The 22,974-nt window shown below is 33.7% G+C and overlaps 1 protein-coding gene across 4 annotated transcripts; it reads left to right on the plus strand.

Moving 5' to 3' along the window:
* Positions 1–7,077: 7,077 nt before the first annotated feature.
* LOC132180992 (Leucine-rich repeat transmembrane protein kinase) lies at positions 7,078–21,466 on the plus strand. Of its 4 annotated transcripts, XM_059594019.2 has the most exons (24): positions 7,078–7,253; positions 7,629–7,803; positions 10,010–10,081; positions 10,213–10,281; positions 10,380–10,451; positions 10,907–10,978; positions 11,078–11,149; positions 12,123–12,194; positions 12,278–12,349; positions 12,447–12,518; positions 12,601–12,672; positions 13,772–13,843; positions 13,930–13,995; positions 14,336–14,401; positions 14,488–14,526; positions 14,668–14,723; positions 15,661–16,043; positions 16,141–16,336; positions 16,871–17,017; positions 18,111–18,229; positions 18,754–18,964; positions 19,074–19,314; positions 20,077–20,227; positions 20,781–21,466. In XM_059594019.2, the coding sequence occupies exons 1-24, from the start codon at positions 7,148–7,150 to the stop codon at positions 21,168–21,170; spliced, it is 3,063 nt and encodes a 1,020-aa protein (XP_059450002.2). In that variant the 5' UTR covers positions 7,078–7,147; the 3' UTR covers positions 21,171–21,466. The 4 variants fall into 4 exon arrangements, with proteins under 4 accessions (XP_059450002.2, XP_088372741.1, XP_088372740.1 ...); XM_088516615.1 differs by lacking the exon at positions 20,077–20,227 and having other exon boundaries at positions 20,781–21,042; XM_088516616.1 differs by lacking the exon at positions 7,078–7,253 and having other exon boundaries at positions 7,757–7,795.
* The last annotated feature ends 1,508 nt before the right edge of the window (positions 21,467–22,974 follow it).

Here is a 22,974-nt window from a genome sequence, read left to right on the forward strand (position 1 = left end):
TCAAAGAGAGAAATCACGTCGGGGCAACCAACCTAAGAAATCACTATCGCAAAAAAATCTAAATTACAGACATGATAAATACTTACAATCCTTTGTAAAATCCTGAGAAGAATATGGAAAGTCTTAAATATAAAAACGTAATTAATAATTTTTCTTTCCAAAAAGTAAGAATAATAACTTTTAGGGTTAAATACTATTTTACCATGTGGTTTAACAGCTTTATTTTTTGCTCCCTCAATTTTGTTTTGTATCATAGCTGATACTTGACTATAGATAAAGACGAAAATGATACCTTTGTCAAACTTTCGTCCAAAAATTGACAGAAATCCACGTCAGCACCCTTAAAAACTTGACACGTGCCCATGTACTTAATTAAAATTAAAAACATTAAAAAATTAAATTAAATTAAATTTTTATTTTTTTTAAAAAAAAAAAGGAATTTTTTTTTTTTTGGAAAAGGGGTGGCCAAAAGCCACCCCCATTTTGCCTTAAGGGGTGGTCGGCCACCCCCATGGGGTGGCTTCGTGATGTAGATCGGCCTATGTTAATTTCTTATTTTTAGCCTTTATGTGGGAAGTCGTCCGAACGGAGCTTAAGGCCATCCGAACGAGCTCCATAGCTTTTTATTGTTTTCCACGTTTTACGTACGTGGCCGTCCGGACGGACACCGTAGAGTTTCAATTTCATTTAATTTCGTATTTATGTGTTTATTTAGGATTAGAAGTCTAGAATTGCAATAAGGACTCTAATTAGTAGTTTAATTAGGTTTTTGAGTCTTAGAGCTATAAATACATGCTTATAGCCTCCAGAAAGGGAGATTTGGTTTATGTATGAGTTTTGTTTAATAAGAATTACTTAGAGTTAAGTTCCTTCTTTGTTTTGAGTATCTAGCTTTTATGAAGAAGATTTCTTAGATCATTGATATAATTTAGATCTAGGAATACATATATGCTGCTTAATGTTGTTATTCCCTACAGTCCACTAAGTCACGCTACATCAGTTGGTATCAGAGCCCAAGTTACTTTCCATGAATGAGGAGGGGTAACCGTCTAGCAGACATGAATGAAGTGCATGTGTGCACGAAGGCAGCATGTAAGGACCAACCAGCAATTCGTTTGCGGCACATAGAGGAGAGGTTTAGTGGTCTAACCGTGTGGAAGAAGGAGCATGCGCTCACACGAGGTCCCTACCGATCACTTAGCGGACATGGATGGTCCGAGCGTTCGTCGTCGTCAACCAAATCCGCGGTACGCAGGGGCGAGAAACAAATTTATCGTTGAGAGTGAACCTGTCAATCCTTATGCAAGGCGCAGAAGGAATTCCAACAACACAAGCTCATCCTATATCACAAGACACAAGCGTCAAGCTAGACACCCAAAAAGAAAAGGTAAAAATTTCCAACAAAAAGAAGGTGCCTATAAAGGCAGCAGAAAGGAGGTATCAAAAGGAGATCCATTGGCGGCAACACATGGATGATCGGATAGAGACCTTGTGGGGGCAGATAGACAGTCTCATTAACCAGTTAGCCAACATGGGTGGTCCTGACGTTCGTCGCGAGCAACCAACTCCACAAAGGAAGGCATGGATTGAGGCGGAAATGCCGCGACAGGCCAACTTGACCGTTATTCACGAACCTCAAATTCATCAACCAAACCCATATTCAATGGAGGTGGAAAGAGAATCTGTGGATAAAGAGTTTCAAGAGCCTAAGTTCCTTAATAAAGAGTTCGAGTATGAAGATATCGAAGATCCTTCACAAGGATTCGTGGATTGGGATTCCCCACCTACCTATGATGACGATGTCAGTGAGGTAGATCCCAATGAAAGACCTTAGTCATCCAACCTAGAGGAAGAGTACAAAGAAGATCGGTCTTCTCCCACATTTGACAAACTCTACCCCGAAGAAGATGACCCATTGGAAGAGGAAGAACCCACGGATGACGTCGTATAATATTATAAGGAGGATGAAGACCTTCCAGGTGAAGTGCCTAATTTTTATGATGAAGAATTAGGTTATGTTGATTTCCTCGGTGTAGTCGATATTTTGTCAAATTCTCATAACAGTAATTGTGATGAGTTTTATGCGAATGAGAAAAATTATATGTTCACAAGGAAGACAAGGACTAACTCATTCTTGAGTATCTTCATGGCATGTGGAAGGAAAAAGGCACGAGAGAAGCACGGCAAGCCCAAAGTATGGCTCGGTGGCGTGTGGGGCATTCAAAATAATCATCATAATCTATCAATGATTAGAGGCATCACATTTATAATAGAGTGTTGCCTTGTCTTGATCATGAGGAAGGGAGCATGGAACGAGTTGACAGGGCATTCGAAGGACTGTGGAATGGACAGTCCGAATTCGAAGACGAATTCTCTCCAACCTGGGGAGAATGATGTAGATCGGCACCTATGTTAATTGCTAGTTTTTAGGCTTTATGTGAGAAGCCGTCCGGACAAGCTCCGTAGTTTTTTATTGTTTTTCACATTTTATGTACGTGGCCGTCCGGAGGGATATAAGTCCTGTCCGGACGGACACCGTAGGGTTTCAATTTCATTTAATTTCGTATTTATGTGTTTATTTAGGATTAGAAGTCTAGAATTGCAATAAGGACTCTAATTCGTAGTTTAATTAGGTTTATGAGTCTTGGGATTATAAATACATGCTTATAGCCTCCAGAAATGGAGATTTGTTTTATATATGAGTTTTGTTTAATAAGAATTACTCAAAGTTGAGTTTCTTCTTTGTTTTTCTTCAAAACCTTGAGAGTATCTAGCTTTTATGAAGAAGATTTCTTAGATCATTGATAGAATCTAGATCTATAAATACATATCTGATGTTTAATATTGTTATTCGCTATTGTCCACTAAGTCACACTGCATCCCTTCACCCACCCCCAAGTTGCAAAATACGGGGGGCCGAAACTACTTCCAAGGTTGTTGGGGGTGGCCATTTGGCCTGGGGTGGTTTCGGCCACCCCAAAAGGCCAATGACAAAAAAAAAAAAAAAGGGGTTGGCCAACCACCCCCAAACCATCTAGTCTAGGGTGGCTGAAACCACCCCCAGATCGTCTAGTCTTCAGCCACCCCAGGCCAAACGGGGGTGGCCAAGAGGGATGGTTCGGCCAACCCCAAAATGGCCAAGGGTGGCTGACCACCCCTTTTCCAAACAATTTTTTTTTTTTTTAAAAAAAAAAAAATAATAATAATAATAATAATAATAATAATAATTTAGTTAAATTTTGTTTTAATTTTTTCAATTTAAAAAAATATTATTATTATTATTTTTAATTTTTTTTAATTAGATATATGGACGCGTGTCAAGTTTTTAAGGGCACTGATGTGAATTTTTGTCAAATTTTGGACAGAAGTTTGATAGAGGTATCATTTCTGTCTTTATTCATAATCGAGGTACTAGCGAAGGGGCAAAAAATAAAGTTATTAAATCACATGGGGTCAATGGTATTTAACCCTAATTTTTAAATAAAAATCTAATTTTAATATTAAAATAAATTTAAAAAAAAAAAAACCGAAGAAGAAGAAGAAGAAGACATCACTTCAACTTGTGGTCTTAGGACTCATAATATATAAAGCCAACCGTACTCAAAAGAGATTCTTCCAATAAAAAAACAAAAATATAAACTTATGTTTTGATAAGATGATTATAAACTTTTTTCTTTCTCTCTTATAGTTTTTCGGTGTGGCACCTCAAAACGAAGGACAAAAAGAAGGAAAGTGGAGTGCCTTTTACCGTTTACGTGCTCAGAACAACAAAATCAACTGCGAACATATACCGTATTAATTATCAACTTTATATTATGATCTTATTAAATTACCATTTCATTATTAAAACCCCCACTTTCATCAGTCATGATCGTTAAGTCGAATGGTCAACTCATCACGTGCACGTAAAATTGGTAGTTGATAGGGGTATATAGTAATCGAATGGTAATTTATGGGGAGAAATGATATTTACCTTCAAAAAAATGCATACGCATTCAAAGCATATGACGCGCACGTGATAGATTAACCGTCTGACTTAACGACTTTGACTGACAAAAGGGAGATTTTGATAACGAAATGATAGTTTGATGAGATCAAAATGTAAATTAGTAGTTGATGAGGGTATATAATAATCGAGTGGTAGTTCATGGGGAAAGGATAATTTTTTTAAAAAAAAAATTGAGTCGGCTGCCAAAACTAAAGACAACCTTGTTTTCTTTCTTTTATTCCTATAATGATAATGAAACCCACGACGACATGAATTGATCGCTGACAAGTCACTCCATGTCAACAGTTTGTACTGCGTCACTCAAGATTATAAAACAATAATAAACTTCAAGACTAAATTACAAAAAAAAGAAGGGTAAAGGTGATTTAACCCCCGCAAACTACCATCATAATAATAATCTTCATTTCAAACTATCAATTACCACAATGTCAACTTCAAACTACCAAAAATTAACAATATGCCCCCAAGTGTTAGCAAAATGACAAAATTACCCTTATTAAAATAAAAACAAAAAATACTACAATTTATAAAAAAAAAATTAAAAATAAATAAAAAGTAAAAATTAAAAACAAAAACATAAGTGGTGTCGGACCACCCTTGGATGGTGGCCGAACCACCCCTAGGTAACTGAGGATGGTCCAGGCACTCACCAAGGGGTGGATTGGCCACCTCGAGCCATTTTCAATACCCTTGAGGGTGGTTCGTCCACCAGGCAAAACTTATAGTTTTTTTTTTTTTTTTTGGCCCTTGGGGGTGGTTCAGGCCGAACCACCCCCAAGGGCAAGGGCCATGGGGTGCCCAGCCACCCCTAGGGCAAAAATGGGGTGGCTGGCTAGCCCTTTTTTTTTGTGTGTTTTTTCATTTGGTGAACAACCCCCAAGGTCATGGGGTGATCGAAGCCACCCTAGGCCTAGGGGTGGCCAGCCACCCCCGGTTTTTTTTTTTTTTTTTTTTTTTTTTTTTTTAAATTTAAATATATTTTTTTTTTTTTACATTTTTTCAATTTTTTTAAAATTAAAATTTTTCTTTAAAAAAAATTTATATGGATATTTTTGTCTTTAAAATTTATATAGGGGTAATTTTGTCATTTTGCTATCATAGGGGGCATATTGTCATTTTTTAGGTAGTTTGAGAGGGACATTGTCTCAATTGATAGTTTGGGGGGAGGAGATTGTCATTGTAATGGTAATTTGATAAGGTTAAGTGGACTTTACTAAAAAATAAATAAAAGTTTATAGTTTAGATAATGAATTGTTCTCGAGTTTGTGAGGATGTCATAGGCGCTCTTGAACTTGTTGCTCAATTAAATAATCAAATATTGGACTACCCATATAAGGGATAGCCGGATAGAGGTAGAATTTAATATGGGCAGAGGGTCAAGGGTCAAAAAATTTTGTTGCGAGAGATCGGTAGGCAAAAAAAAAAAATGGCCTCATAAATTTTTTCTTCCTTGTGAAGTTGGGGCAGGGCAATGACTTATACCGGTCCCCATTCCTCTGTCACTGACCGAGATTGAAATTTGGTTTCGAATCATGGTTTTGTATATATAAAAGATAAGTAAAGGTTCAAACCAAAAGACAAGCCAAGCTTAAAAGTGTAAGTGGGAATGTTATTTGAAAGAGTAATATTAGATGTCACACAAACCTCCCTTAAATAATTTATAAAGTAAGAATCATTTTTCAGCAAAAAACTATTTTAAGTAAAAAAATATATATATTATAAGTTTTAATAAATAAACATGGCAAAATACTGTCATATAATCCAATTAAATTATTTAATTAGTATAATAATGTGAAAAGTATTTATAAACCATCACCTTTTAGCAGCTCTAGACAAGAGAAACTAAAATGTGGATTTTGTGTAGCAATCAATGAATTTCATGGACTTGGTTGCCATCTTTAATGCAATGCCAATCGATCAACAGAGATAGACGCGTTTTGTGAGCACCAGACCTCTACTACGTACCCCACGCTCTTTGTCTTTCCTTTCCTTTCCTTATTATTTTTTTTATTTATCTTTTTTCAAGTTGCCTTTTATATTTTCTTTTTTCTCTTTCTAGAATTTTTATGTCCATCCTTTGTTGATAATTTATAAAAGTCGTATAAATATTAAATATCACTCACCCCATGCAAATTCCAAACAATATATATATATATATATATAATGAAATTAAAGGACAAGACAAGAAGAGCTAGCTAATAGCTGGCACTTGTTGACCAATTGACGTAGTTGACTCTCAATTAAGGGCATGTTTGTAAGTGCATTTGAGAAGTTTAAATATAGATTTAACACTCAAAAAGTCTATTTGAAAAAAATAAATATATATATATATATATATGTTTAGTAAAAAAATTGAAAACACTTTTAGAGCTTGTTTGGTATTGAGTTTGAGAAATAGAGCTTTTAAGTCATAAAGAGCTTTTGAGCAAAAGCTTCATTTTTAAATTTTTGTTAAAAGTATTTTTTTTTGTCATTTTTAAGCTTTATAGACCCTTAAAAATACTTTTAATTTTTTTACCAAATAAGTACTTTTTTTTTTTTTTTCAAATAGGCTTTTTAAGTGTTATAAACACTTTTAAGTTCTTCAAATGCAATCTCAAATAAGTCATTAAGGGTCTAAAAAACTTAAAAATGACTAAAATACACTTTTAACAAAAACTTAAAAATAAAACTAAAATTTTTTTTTATTTAAAAATTCTATTTATCAAACACAATCTCAAACAAATTTTAAAATCATTCTCACTGCTTTCAAACGCGTTATAAACTTGAATAATGTGAATTCTTTTGTCTCTCATTAAAGACCCACTGCCCAGTGGGCTCCGCCATTTTTTCTCAGCTATGCATATAACCAAGAGAATTACAGGAATGGTGAGGAGGCTTTGACTCACTATATTTAAAATCCTTCGTTCACACTGAAAAGTGAAAACGACACAAGAATTTGAGAAATCATAGCAAGCAGTCCACTTTTTCAACACGCGTCTCTTTGAAAACGACAAATATGGTCCGAGTCTGACACTGAATGATGGCAATAAACACACGTTGTCCAATCTCTATCTCCATCGTCCAAACTTGCTGCTCTCTCACATGGCTTCCTACTAAGATCGATAAGCTGAGCTTTGAGCACACTTCTAAAACTAAATGGCAGCTCCGAATCTGCTTCTTGCACATGTCATCTTCTCCACTACATTGTTTTGCTCTGCAACTTTTGGATTGGCGGCCACTGCTAAGCTTCACAGTGCTGAAGGTATCATTATTCGCTAACTTCTTCACACCTCCATTTGGTCTCTTAGAAAACACAATGAAGGAAAAGCAAGATTTTGCGATTCATTGCATTGGCCTCAATGAACTCCGGGTCCCAAACAACGCCTATGATTGAAACTTAGCCAGATTTTGAGCTCTCAAAAATACACCAGTCTTTAATCCACTCATGATTTGTTTTGTCTCAAAATATTGCTTCTTTTGTTAATTGCCTACATAGTGTTTGTGATGAAGACAGAAATGGAAATGATTGTTTGTTGGGCCCAATATTCAAAATTTGGTTGTTTTCTTTTTCCCTATATTTTCTCAGCAGCTAAACAGGGGATCTGATTCTTGTATTGGGTTTGTTTGTATGACATAGTGGACGCACTGAGAGGGATTGGGCAGAAACTGGGGAAGAAAGATTGGGATTTTGGGATAGATCCCTGCAGCGGAGAAGGGAATTGGAAGGTAGTGGATGGAAGGAATGGGTTTGAGAGCACTGTCACATGTGACTGCACCATCAAACACAATTCCTCTTGTCATGTCGTAAGCATGTACTTCTCTCTCTCTCTCTCTCTCTCTCTCTGTGGTAATGTTTTTTTGTTTAATGTTCTGGGCCCTCTTTTGTTATGGATAATTTTAATTAGGGATGGATTCTTGGGTCAATTACATTTCTACCATTTCTTTTGAAAAAACTGAGAAGATACATATAATAGGTTTATGAAAGATGAATATATAGACTTGCTGTACAAACATTGACAAAACCAATATGCACGGTGTGCACAGGGAACATCTCTAACTATAATCTTTGAATTTGTATATAATTAAGCATATTTGATATAAATGTTGAAAAGCAAAATAAACTTTTTGGTGAACTTTTCTGTGCTGTGTAATGGGCTTTACGTTACCAACTCATCTTCTGAACTGTTCAAAGTCAATGGTTTTTATTTTTTATTTTTTATCATTTTTATTTTTTTTTGTATTAATTTATATAAAAGCCCAAAGGAGCGCAACCCATGTACACAGAAAGTATACAATAGAACCCACAAATGCAAATAACTATTATGTATTAATTTATATAAAAGCTTAAAGGAGTGCAACCCATGTACACAGAAAGTATACAATAGGGCCCACAAATGCAAATAACTATTATGCAATGGTTTATTAGTTACTATTGTGCGTACGTCTTGTGTGTTTTCTGCTACAAGTGAGAGAAGTATCGTAATCCCATATGTACGACATCCCATGATGGTTGAAACTAAATTTCTTTCTTGAAAAAGAAAGCAAGCATCATTAGGCTACAAAATCATTGTTAATTAAGTTGTGTTCAATACCATAACTTTTATGTGTTAATTAATGGATTTGTGCTGCAATATGGGATATAGCACAAGAGCTTGATCTGGAGGTTCTTTTTGGTATGTTTAGAAGTCCTGTTATGTCAAGTGATGTTCTGAAAATCCTTGGTCCTCTGAAAATTTCAAGTTGGGATAACCTGAAAATTCTGAAAATTCTTTTGCTTTGTGTATTTTGGGTTTATATGCCGTGAGAGTTGGGATAACCTGCTTTTGCTGCCATGATGATAGGTTATAGCTAGGCTTTGTTTAATTTGTCCTGTACCTTTTATTTCTGTTTGGATCAATGGGCTTAATAGTCATCTGCTCTGATATGAAAAGCATTATGATATTAAGTTGTTGTGGTTAACACTGAAACTATGGGTTAGCACATTCTTATGTTCTTCTTTGGCATTCCTTTAACTTAGTAATGGTTTTACCTCATTTCAAAAAAAAAAAAAAAAAAAAAAAAAAAACCTTTTATGGTAATCAATACATGATATGAAATAGGTATTGATTAATCTGGTCATTACTTATACATGAAATAGATATCATGTATCATGTATCATGTATCATGTATCAATACATGATACATGATATCAATCTGGTTATTACTTATCAAAAAAAAAAAAAATACATGATATGATTCTAAAAAAATATTGAAACATATACAATAAATATGTTAAATCACCACTTGTCCCAAAACCTTAAGCTAATAAGAATTGGTGAATTTAATCATTTAATTAATATTCTAACACTCTCTGTCACGTGCGAGTTCAAACTCGCCTTCAACAAATTAGGGAATATTTAATTGAAATAGGATGAATTGTGTACTCAGGATTCGAACTCATGACCTCTGGCTCTGATACTAATAACAACATTTGATTGATGATCAATACAACGAACAACGCTTAACCACCACCGCCCACAACAATGTTGGATTGACCATCAATACAACCAACAACGGTCAACCAATGACAATGACAACTTGTTCTAGTACTCTCCTTGAGCAACAAACCAAATGATTGCCCAATGCAGCCTAATCGAGCAATAAACTATCAAAAGGGGGGGGGGGTGGGGTGCAAAGATCATAAGTTCGAACCTTGTCTCTATCAATTTACATCTCATTCATGTGTTGGGTCTCACTTATTAAGAGGGACAATTTGAGTCCACACGTGAAGGGGATTGTTAAAATATTAATTAAATTATTAAATTTATTATTTCCTATCAGCTTAAACTATTGGGATAAGTGGTAATTTAACAAATATTCTTCAGTTTTTCCTGCTCTCGTGGAAGTCAGAACAAAATTTCAACCTATAACTCAAAGAGATTTTTAATGGTGATCCAGCTGTACTCTATGGATTCTAATTTCAAATAGTTCTTTATGTATGTATGCCATGTTCATCTAATTTACTTTAGAGATATGCAGAGCTTTGAAGGGTCAAAATCTATCAGGTACTGTCCCACCAGAGTTTTCCAAGCTTCACTACCTCAAGCAATTGTAAGCAACAAATCAGTATTCTTCTCTAATGTGAACTCAATAATCATTTCAAATTAATGCTTCTATGCCTTCTACCATATTTAAAGGGGATAATGAACTGGCTAATCTTTCAAGCACTTTCTTTTATATAGGGATATCAGTCGGAACTACCTTACTGGTTCTATACCTCCACAATGGGCTACCTTGCACTTGGTCGATCTGTATGCACCCTCCTCTAGTTTTCACCCATTACCAGTCAATGTTTCTTTTATTTGCAAATCAGCTTGAAGTTTTATGTTTTCGTTAATTGAATATGCAGCTCTTTTATGGGGAATAGCTTGTCAGGACCCTTCCCTAAAGTTCTCACCAACATCACCACCCTCAAAAACATGTATGTTGGAATCAATCTTTAATTGTTTTTCGTATTCCTATTCTATATATTTTCCAACTATGAGAAGTTGATGTTGGTGGTTCGGGTTTGATTTACATCATTTCATTAAGAAAAGGCAAACCCATTTATAATCATGTCAATTGAAATAGAGGCCTGTCTGGCCCCTTTATTGAGGCTAATTTGAAACAATCCACCAGCCTATTTCTAATTGATATAATTTTGTAACATATTATATCTGGATTCTTTGGTGTTGAATCCAAAGCAAAAGGATATTCATGTATAATTGAATTGAGTATATGGTGAATCTTATCCATGGACTGGTCACCCCCACTCTGTTTATTTCGTGCAGATTGGAGGTTTGGCATGGCTAGGTTAAACATTGCCAACTCTATAAATGGCTTTAAACCATTTTCAGGTGCTTTATCTAAAGCAATAGTAATTTCTACATTTTACAGGAGCATCGAAGGAAACGGATTTTCAGGTCCTATTCCACCAGAAATTGGAAAGTTGACCAAATTAAAAAAACTGTAAATCTTTCTCACCTTCTTCACTTAATTAATTATCGCAATGGACCAATATTAAAACCCATGTTATAGTATTTTTGACACTATTAATTCTTCTTTCAGTGTTCTATCCTCAAATGCTTTCACAGGAGAATTGCCAATTGCACTTGCCAAGTTAACCAACTTGATTGATATGTGAGTAAGCATCTTCATTATTGTTGAACTGGTGGCTTAGCTGACCAAACTGTAGAAATCTTTAGAGCATTCACATTGAGCTATTTAAAATTTCTCTAAATTTAACTCTAGAAATCTACTTTTGTTGATTTAACTAGCCACTTTTCAAAACTACTAAACGTCAAATTCTCTAAATATTTCTCTAGTTTAACTAAATATTATTTTTTATTGGTGAAACCAACTGTCAAGTTACAAAATTTTCCTCTTTAAAAGATTAAATATCATTATTTTTTTGCCTCTTTACATTTTGCCTTTAACTTTTGGAGAAAGAAGAAAACATATCATTAAAAAGTTAAATAACTTTCACTTTTTCCTCAAGACATTTGAAGAGAAAATCTGACAAATGTTAAATTTAACATTGAGTGAATAGTTTGTTAAATGACAGTTTTTGTGAGTTTTGTTGAAATTTTAGAGAAAAACCAAAAGTAAAGGGTTCAATGTGAATGCTCTTTCGTCATTAGATTCAGATATCTCTTTTCACCCAGTGTTATAAAACTTAGTAAGGATTAGACAGCTGAGTCATATATATAAACACATTGGATTGTGAAGACATTGCATGAGCACGTGACAAGATCTATATTCGGTGTGTGCTAGGTTGAATTTGGCTATTACAAGGAGTCTCTACTGAAAGTAATCCTTTTGGAATATCAGATGGATGTGCTTAGTGCATTCCCAAATCATGACACTGATTTTCTTTAATGTTGCATGAGAAGTTCATGATTCCAAAGAGTTACATATAACAAATTATAATTATTGGTTTTTTGGGTTAATTTATTTTCTGTTTGATACTGTATGATTATTCCATAATATACCATCTTTGGAAGTTTTAAATTAATTACTTCTAAATTTGTTCTTTTGAAAGTTTAATATTTTGTATGTTTTTGGAACAATGATGATTCCCAGAGTACCTCTTAATTTTTTTAACTACGTGTAGGAGGGTAAGTGGCAATAATTTCTCTGGAAAGATACCTGATTTCATCAGTAATTGGACGCAGATTGAAAAATTGTAAGCTTTCCCATATAGCCTTGTTACTGCATTAACCGTATATGCTCTTATTAATAATCATAGAAAATTTTACTCTGTCACAGGCATCTGGAGGGTTGCTCTTTCGAGGGGCCAATACCTTCTGGCATTTCTGCCTTAACAAGCTTACTTGATTTGTAGGCAATTTTACTACTTTATCATTTAATTCCTTATTCAATGAAAAAAAGAAAAGAGTACACAAAATGATAGTTTATGTTCTTCTATGCGTTTTAGGAGGATAAATTACTTAAAAGGTAGAGGGTCTCCTTTCCCATCATTGAGTAATATGGAATCCCTGAGGACACTGTGAGTTGAATTCCTACTTTGTTTTCTTCTTCTGATATTCATGAATCGAGGTACTTTTAGTAACCTCAATATTGCAATGCAGGATGCTGAGGAAGTGCCTAATTTATGGAGAGATCCCAGAATATGTTGGAGATATGAAAAATCTTAAAAACCTGTAAGTTGTTTAACAATTGGCTATGATGAGCTGCTAAATACTCCATGTTTCTCTTTGAAAACCCTGACCTGTTAATCCCATGTGGAATTAATACTTTATTCTAGTTCAGAAAAATGCAATTTCGGAAATGGTTTTTATTCATCGTCAGTACCTGGATCCTTGCAACACGAGATATATAGGCATTAAGTTTATAACAGCCTGTTCATCTCATACTATACAGATTTTTTAAAAAGATCAATTAGAATGATAGACAGGTAGGAGGTTTTTTTTTCTTCTGATTTTGTGTTTATTGCAGCAAGAAGAAACTAGGTTCAAATTCCAAGGACATAGGAGAGATTTGAATAAATATTTTTGGAAAAGTTTTATATATATGTAAGTGACTTGTGATGACTAGCAAACGTACACTGCCTGTATTCTCTTGTGAAAATAATGGCATATTTCATCGTAGGATATAAATCTGAAGTTATTTTGGTAGGGATTTCAGAATCTCAATATAGTTCGTTTGTCTCTTAAATAATTTTTCATATTTCAAGCATATTATAAATCTTGCTGTCCTGATGAAGAGGAGAAGGAAAAATGCAAGGACTGTTTCTGGCCAACACCGAACAAGGGTTTTAGTGATTCCTTTTAATTGAAAATGTTTTCCTCTTGTAGTACTCAACAAATTTTTTAATTGAAAATTCTTCTGGTAGGGATTTCATGAGCTCAATGATACTCTGGTTGTGTCTCTCAAATAATTTCTCATATTTCTAGCATATTATAAATATTGCTGTTCTGATGAAGTGGAGGAGGAAAAATGCAACGAATTTTTCTGGCCGACACCAAACAAGAGTTTTAATGATTTTTTTTAATTGAAAATGCGTTGCTCTTTTGGGATGGATGAATCTTTGACTTCTAAGCTGATACTTGTGAAACATTTGGGCAGAAGGTCCTAAGATTTTCATTTCCAGTGGCTAAGTTAGTGCAATTGCATGATTATTGTGGTTAGCATTCCACGCTTCATTCTTGATTCTTCTAGACCTCTTCAGACGTCAATATAAACATTGGATATTCCTTTTTTCTTTTAGAAACTAATATCTACTTCGCTTTAATAATGTAGTGACCTCAGTTTTAATGACTTGACTGGTGAAATTCCAACATCCTTCGTCCAACTTGCAAAAGTAGATTTCATGTAAGCAAATGTCTCAAATATGCTTATATCTTTTTAACAACCTCGTCAGCACTATCATTGAAGATATGAATGTTGCTTTGTCCTAGGTATTTGACAGGGAACAAGCTCACTGGAAATATACCCGGATGGCTCCTGGGAAGAAACAAGAATGCGTACGTAATTCCTTGACAGTTATTTTCACACATCCATCTCCCCCTTTAAGATTTATTACATGGATGCCTTCAATAGAAATAAAGATAATACCATTTTTATTACTGTCTAGTTCCACTTTGATCTGATGCATTTGGAGTACCTTGTAATATTTAGGATGTGAAAAATATGGTGCACCTTCTAGGTCGGATAGTAAAATATTTCTTATGAACTTTAATCCCTGATTCCAACATGAAGTTTTAATATATGAAGAAAACAAAAAGTTTGTGGCAGCAATTTTAGTTTATGATTTTTTTAAAAAAAATTGGGTTCTCATTTTATTCATCGACTTCTGGGATGCAGGGATGTTTCCTACAATAACTTCACTTGGGAAAGCTCAAGTCCAGTAGAATGTCCCCGTGGGAGTGTGTGAGTCTTGTTTAAGTTATATTTTTCTATTTAACCAACAGCATTAAGTAGAATGACAACAACGGCCATTTGATGCATTTTTGCAGAAACTTGGTGGAGAGCTACTCCTCATCAGCAGATAAATTGTAAGATTTTGTTCCTGTATAACATATTCTCTTATGAACCATAAGAGTTTGTCAATTCTTGTGCTTTATGAATAATAGCTTCAGCCTTTGACTTGTTTGCCATCAAGATATAAGCTCAAACATCTCTGCCATCTGTTGCAGAAGTAGAATTCATCCATGCCTAAAAAGAAATTTCCCGTGTCCTGCAAATAATCAACGTAAGTTTATCAATTGGGCCCAAATTCTTTTATTTTCAGCTGTTGTTTGTATAAACATTTGCTTTTCTGTGTTCTTGACTGAATATATGAACTTAGTTAAACCCTCAACAAACCCCCACCTGCCGGGCACAAGTAAAAGAAGAGTATTTTAAGTTGTCTATCGTTATGATGGTAATTGGGAAAAGGCCTGTTGCCTGGAAGTGGTTTGTGAGGCAATCAGAAAGACAATTATTAGAAAGAATAATGTACATGACTCTGGAATCCATGCTTGATAACAATAGTCACCATGATTAGTGGCTAAATTATATGGTAATGCAGCAAATGACAAAGTGTATGCCAGATTGTTTCTTCTTCTTAGACATTCTATACTAACAGCAAGAAACTTTGTAAATGAGGTTTAACAATCGAACAAATTGAATATTCCACAAGGGAGTATTTCAAGAAAGATGGAGAGCCATATAGAGGTGCAATGCACATTAAGGAAGAAATGTATATTTTCATCTTATATTCTCGTTACAACTTGTAGTTATATAAAAGATACAGATTTCATTTGTCAGATTCTGTATGGATGATATGAGTTGGATCTGGTTTTCCTTGTATGAAAGTAGAGGAAATTTTTTGGATCAATCATTGATATGAATTCAAGCTATGTAACTTTCTCTTAACTTTTTGTTATATTATTAAAAATACAAGTAAAGATCAGGTTTTTTCCCCAGGAAAGGAAAAGGAAAACAAAAGGTGAGACATTGGGTATAAGGTGGGACTCAATTCTAACAACAAATTTAGCAACACTCATTTAATTCCACCTTATTAGAGAGCTATTGATGTACAATGAATATAAAGTACTAAGGCGAGTGTTTCTTCCGATATTTATTTGTAGAATGTTTGAGAATATACTATTTCTAAATTTTTTCCTGGGTTATCAAAACTTAAACAGGTCGCTACTCCTTGCACATTAATTGTGGTGGTAAGGAAGCAAATGTCCATGGTAACAAGTATGAAGCCGACAGAGAACAAAGAGGTGCTTCAATGTTTTACTGGGGTCAGAACTGGGCATTTAGCAGCACAGGGAACTTCATGGACAATGACATAGATGCAGATATCTACATTGAAACCAATACCTCTGCACTCTCCAATGTCTCTTTGTTTGATTCAGAACTCTACACAAGAGCACGAGTTTCTCCACTCTCTCTGACATACTATGGACTCTGTCTCATGAATGGGAACTACACTGTTAAGCTCCACTTCGCAGAGATTATTTTCACAAATGACAGATCATTTAGCAGCCTTGGGAAACGTATATTTGATGTCTACATCCAGGTAAGCAAACTTCCTTACACATGCAATGAAAATGAAATTTTAACCTGACTGCCTTGCATACAAATGAGTACAATCCTTATTATATTTTTGAATAAAGGACAAGTTGGTGCTAGAAAATTTCAATATAGAAGATGAGGCAGGTGGAGCTGGCAAGCCACTTCTAAAGGCATTTACTGTGGCTGTCACGAATAACACATTAAAGATCCACTTTTACTGGGCTGGAAAAGGGACAACAGGCATCCCAGTTAGAGGAGTTTATGGTCCTCTCATATCAGCTATATCAGTAGATCCTAGTAAGTTATTCTAAGCTCTAAAATCCTTGTTACTTAAAGAACATAAGTCTTATTTTATAATTAGAGAGAGAGAGAGAGAGAGAGACCTTATTGAAGCTTGTAAAAATGCAATTGGCCAGATTCTAAAAGAATTTTAGTTTATATAATTACAGTAAAGCTAATCATTTATCTCTTAACAGCTCCTTACTGAGTAGCAAATCAGTGCATGTTGTTCCATGGGTGTTGTATGCAGAGAAGAAAAGAATTGTTTGCCAACCTCACTACAAAGCAACATATGTTAAATACGATGGCCAGAACTAGTTATAGAAAGGCCACGAGAAAAAAATATATGACGTAAAAATGCTGCAAATTTTTTTTAAAAAAAAATAGTTAGTTTAATAATTAAACTGGTATCAAATGAATATTAATTTGTAACAAAAACTAAAGGCCCACGTGTTGGGATTTCCTTATTGCGCTAGGCCATTTCTGTTTGCCTCAAACTGCATCAGCTTGTTCCTTTAATTTTGTTGACTGGAATAATTCCTCTTCTTGCAGATTTTAAACCTCCTTCAGATGATGACCAAAACAAGCATGTGATAATAGTGGTTGGGATTGTGGCTGCAGCAGTATTTCTCACCCTTCTTGCCCTATTTGTCATGCAGAGGAAAGGCCTCCTGGGAGGCAAAGTCTCTGTGGACAAAGGTATGCAACATTTCTCTCAAATGCTTGTTGAGATCCTTGTTTGTTGGCAGAAATTAAATCAAAATCATATACCTCACACCGCAATATAATTAGGTACCCTTCGAATACATAACATCACTGTGCCACCATCTTTTTCAATTTCAAAAGGGTCACATCACATGGAAATTACTTTAGCTCCATTGAATATTAAAATTCATAACAACTTCCAATACTCCTTGTGTTATCCACAGTCTCTACAAATCTTACAAACCAGAACCACCAGCTGAGGCATAAGACACTCCACATTTTCAGGACCACATACAGTCTTTTAAAGTTGTAATGACGTAATGTAACATTTTGACTGGAATTAGTTGGATTGGAAGATTAAAATTCTCTCTCTTTTATATCATATGAAGGTTGCATCAAAAATAAGTAATAACTTTCATTACCATGATTTTTGAGAAAAATAAGATGACTCCATCAAACTACCACCAAATTGACAATGTCTCCTTCAAACTTTCAATGGGGACAATGGTCCTCCTAAACTACAAAAAAATTGACAATGTCTCCCTAAGGGCAACAAAATACAAAAATGACCTTAAATTTTTTTTCATTAAGATAAAAATACTCCAATAAATTTGAGAAAGAAAAAAATTCTTTAAGAAAAAATGAAAAAAAATTTAAATTTTCAACCACCGTTTTTTTTTTTTTTTTTTAATTAATATAGTTTTAGTTTCTTTTTTTTTTTTTGAATTTTTTATTTTAACTTTATAAAAAGTATTTTCGTCATGAAGGGACATGGTCAGTTTTTTGATAGTTTAGGAGGGGCATTGTCCCAATTGAAAGTTTGGGGGAAACATTGTCAATTGAGTAGTAGGTTGAGGGGAGTATCAAGTATGTGGACTTCCCCAAAAAAAAAACTTATCAGCATAGATTTAACTTGTGTAGCTGCTAAAAAGTGTCCCTACTCCATATATTCTCTTGAATTTTTTTTATTTTTATTTTTCTTTGCTGCATCATTCAACATAATTTGTATGCATAGTTAGCAAAAGAATATACAAGACAGTTTTCAATATCTTCTCTCTATTGACATTCAATACTACATTCTGGCCAGAGCTTAGAGGTATAGATCTGCAAACAGGATTATTTACATTACAACAGATCAGAGCTGCCACCAAGAACTTCGATCCAGTTAACAAACTTGGTGAAGGTGGTTTCGGTTCTGTTTACAAGGTATTTTTTTGTTTCTCTTGTATTAGATTGAGTCCATTGCAAATAAGCAGATAAATATGATACATGTCTCTTTAACATCTTCGCAATTGACTTGCGAAAATTTTGATCTTGTTGTTTCCTTCTTGATATCCAGAATCTGTTTCACATCCTGTAGAAAATGAATTTTGAGGGAACGTAATTATAAATGTATAACGCATAGTTTATTCATCCCAGCATGTGAAATATCACAGCCCAAATTCATTGTCGGAAAGATTTTTAATGAGTTTTATTTATAAGAGTTATCCATATATCCCAAAGAATTTAGAATAGCTTTTCAAAATTATTTATTGATTATGATCTTTCACTCTTATAATTTCTGGACATTAAAAGCTGATAGCGTAGAGGCTCAAAAAGAGCAAAATCATTGAAAAAGAAGCATGGCTTGGATGTATGATACTCAAGTGATATGGAATTTGCATGTGCTTTTGCATGATTTTCATTTGTTGATGCTGAGTCTAATAGTGAGACTCTACTTTTTGAAATAGGGTCTGTTATCAGATGGTACTGTAATTGCAGTGAAGCAACTGTCATCAAAATCTAAGCAAGGAAATCGAGAATTTCTTAATGAAATTGGCATGATATCTGCACAAAAACATCCAAATCTTGTAAAGCTCTATGGATGTTGTGTTGAAGGGAACCAGTTGTTGCTGATTTATGAGCACATGGAAAATAATTGTCTATCTCGTGCACTTTTTGGTAAGTTCTTTCAACCATCTAAGACATGTATATCACATACGCTATGCACTATTAGTCTTAAAAGGCATTGAAACTTTGATTTTGCTTCTTTTTTTTTAACCATATACAGGGAAGGACACAATGTGCAGAAAGAAACTGGACTGGCCTACCAGGCAGAAAATTTGCCTAGGTATAGCTAGAGGTTTGGCCTACCTCCATGAGGAGTCAAGGTTGAAAATTGTGCATAGGGATATAAAGACAAGCAATGTGTTGCTTGACAAAGATTTCAACGCTAAAATTTCTGATTTTGGTTTGGCAAAGCTAAATGAAGATGACAATACCCATATCAGCACCCGGATTGCTGGAACCATGTAAGTTCTTCCATAAGAACATAATATATTAACACTCTTCTTTTTCCAGCACTTAACTTGTCTAGGGTTATTTACTTATCTACATTTATCATGGCAATTATAAGACATGCTATCATTTTAGGAGACATTGACCTGTGTTTCCTCTAGTTGGTAAAAAGAAATTATAGAGAATTTCTTGGTGTTTAACTTTTACCTTCCAATCTCTCATTACAGGGCCCTTGAACATCTTTTCCCTCAGACTTGATACCTATGCATGTCAATTTAATAGTGAAACTACAGGTTCTATGTAACGACTCAATGAAGCACTAGCTACATTTACGTTATCACTCCAAATGGACTAATCAAGTTGCAATTCAAGCTCCTTAGAAACCCTTATAAAATCCAATCTTATCCAGGAAAAAACCAATGTGGGACTTAACACTCATAAGCACCTTTATAATCTACCCACTCAATGCGGTAATCCACCCACCCAATGCAGGACTAACTAAGGTTGCTTTAATACCATTTGTAAGGATTCATGAAAAGCACTAGCTATATTTGCTCTATCACTCCAAAAGCACTAGTTAAGTTACAATTAGAGCTCTGTAAAATCACTTATAAATACTAGTCTCATATAGTAAAGAACCAATATGGAGCTTAGCACATATGAACACCTTAATAATTTACCCACTCAATGTGTGCAATTCATCTTTCTCATATGGAACTAACTTTCTAGGATGTCACATTCTATATGAAAAACCTTTGTATTGTTTGATTATGCAGTGGTTATATGGCTCCCGAGTATGCAATGCGTGGTTACTTGACTGACAAAGCAGATGTTTATAGCTTCGGAGTTGTTGCATTAGAAATTGTCAGTGGAAAGAGCAACACAAACTATAAGCCAGAGGAAGAATTTGTTTACCTTCTTGATTGGGTAATTAAAATAGCTTCATAATTTGTTTCTTTTTCATTCCTTAGAGGTGTGATATTTCCTTTTAGTACTTTACCTGTCTAAACATTGAGACCACAACAGGTGGATGCAAATATTTTCAAGTTACATTAAAAATATATGCATTCTCTGCTTGATTTTTATCTCTCATCGTATAATAATTTGTTGATATCCCCATAAACTTGCCAATATCACAAATGATCTCCAAGTTTCTTTAGAAGTCTTTGAGTCAATGATTCACAAATTTCTAACTAATCACATTCTTTGTAAATTATGATTGATGTAGTTTATTCTCTCTCTCTCTCTCACTCTTCACATTAATGCATACTCAATTTTGAATTTTATTTTTCTGATCAAGAATGCACTTTCTTGATTGCATTGTTATTATTTGTTTCCATAATTCCCATCCTAGTTTTTTTTTTTTTTTTCTTAAGTTCCAAATGATTCCTAACATAATACAATGTCCTCATATTGAATTAGTTATTGTTTTCTCAAGTTAACCTTTCTTTTTCTCTTTTTGATTTTGGACTTCTTCTAGGCCTATGTTCTGCAAGAGAGAGGCGGTCTATCGGAGTTGGTTGATCCAGCCTTGGGTTCAGAATATTCATCAGAGGAGGCAATGGTGATGCTAAATGTGGCACTCTTGTGCACCAATGCTTCTCCAACTCTTAGGCCAAAAATGTCCCAAGTAGTGAGCATGCTTGAAGGCCGAACTAATGTTCAAGACCTACTTTCTGATCGAGGATTTTCAGCCAATAATTCCAAATATAATACCACAAGGAATCACTTTTGGCAGAATCCCAGCAGAACCCAAAGCATGAGTATTAATGGTCCATGTTCTGATTCCTCTAGTTCATATATCGAATTAGGGCAGACCGACCATCTTCTAAGAGTTAGTTCAGTTAAATCCGATGAGCAATTAGTGTAAACGTAAGAGGAATGCTACATCTCCCAAAAGCTTTCTCCAAAATTTGCTCCCCAAATAATAAGATTGTGACACATTTTTCAAAATAATAAATTACATAGAATTGTGACATTTGAAGAGCAAATTTTGAGAAGTGTGGCATTTCTCAAACATAATGACACTTATATAGCTGTAAAGAAATAGTGATTTGTAAATGATCATCCTCCTTAGGAGTGGGTGTCTAATTAGAATACATGAAGGTAGGCTATATGTTTATACTAATTATAAAATGGATTTAGTTTTAGGATGGCTTTTTAATTTCCCGATTCCAATATGATAGCATTTCTCATATTCATGCAATTTGGTTTGCTTAAAGAAATTCCAAGCAGATTATCTCAAATACAATCACAAACAGGCTCTAAGAATCAAAAATATCCTAGAGATTACAAATTTACATATAAAAAATCTATCATATCCGAAAAAGAAGGCACCCACTTCATTACACATCTACTGAAACAAGTACTCAAGAGTAAAGTCGTTCTATTCCTTTTCCTTTAAATAAATTGGGAAAAATCTAAACAAACAGACAATAACACAATTATTGTTTTTGGCTTACACTACTAATAAACTGGTCTGCTTCTTTTCATTTATGGAAAAAGAAAAACATTGAGATTGTCTCTTAACTGAAGAAATCGTGCAGTTGGTAAAGCTTTAGTTGTATTTTTCCTTCTTTTTTCTTTTTTTAACTTTTAGCTTTAGATTTTTTTTTTTTTCTTTATATTGTATTGGGGGTAGATTCTTTGTTGGAGAGACATTGACAACTTTTTAATGGTTTAAGAGGTGTTATTCCAATTAAAAGTTAAGAGGAACATTGTCAATTAGGTAGTAGTTTGAAATAGAATTTAGACTTTTCCCAAATAAATTACATTATACCCAACATACTCAATTCAAAAATAATAATAATAATAATAATAATAATAATAGAGTAAAGTTCACATACCCCCCTCAAACTACTACCCAATTGACAATGTCATTTCCAAACTTTCAATTGCGACAATGTACCCCTCAAACTACTAAAATATTGTCAATATCCCCCCAAAGCTAGCAAAAATATCAAAATGCCCCTATATATTTATCAATATAACAAAAATACCCCTAAAATTCCAAAAAAAAAAATTAAAACAAAAATTTTAATTTTTTTTTTTTAATTATTTTAATTTTTAAAGGATTTTTTTTAAACCGAAATTTTTATTTTAAAAAAAAACAATTTTTTTTTTTTTAGATTTTTTTTAAAATATGTTTCAAAAAAACGAAAATTTTATTTTTTTTTAAACGAAAATATTTTATTTTTAAAAAAAAACGGAAATTTTTATTTAAAATTTATAAAAGAAAACATTTTTTTTAAAAAAAAAAAACAAAAAAACAAACGAAAAATTTTCAATTTTTATAAGAAAAAAAAAATCGAAATTTTTTAATTTTTTTTTTCTAATAAAAAGATTTTTTTTTTTTTATTTTAGGTTTTTCCAGAAATTTTCGTATTTTTTTTTTTTAATTTTACTAAGGGTAGTTTCGTCAATGAGGGGGACATTGATAATGTTTTGGTAGTTTGGGGGTACATTGTCGCAATTTAAAGTTTAGGAGGAACATAGTCAATTGGGTAGTGGTTTGAGAAGAGTATGTGAACTTTTCCCATAATAATAAATAAATAAATAATAGATTGGTAGTGTCTTATCAATATAATAGATGGTGGGAAAATGATACTCTCCATTTTAAATCCTCTTTATTTATTTTATTTAGTGTATTTTAAAGGGTAGTGTTGTCCAAAAAT

The sequence above is a fragment of the Corylus avellana genome, chromosome 5 (assembly GCF_965113065.1).
Source record: "Corylus avellana chromosome 5, dhCorAvel1.hap1.2, whole genome shotgun sequence".
NCBI lineage: Eukaryota > Viridiplantae > Streptophyta > Magnoliopsida > Fagales > Betulaceae > Corylus > Corylus avellana.

Excerpts from the sequence above, each read along its gene's own strand:
- LOC132180992 (XM_059594019.2), top strand. The coding sequence starts at position 7,148 with ATGGCAGCTCCGAATCTGCTTCTTGCACATGTCATCTTCTCCACTACA. Across the intron at positions 7,804-10,009 it reads TCTTGTCATGTCGTAAGCAT|AGCTTTGAAGGGTCAAAATC; the intron begins GTACTTCTCTCT and ends AGAGATATGCAG. Across the intron at positions 20,228-20,780 it reads TTGTTTACCTTCTTGATTGG|GCCTATGTTCTGCAAGAGAG; the intron begins GTAATTAAAATA and ends GACTTCTTCTAG.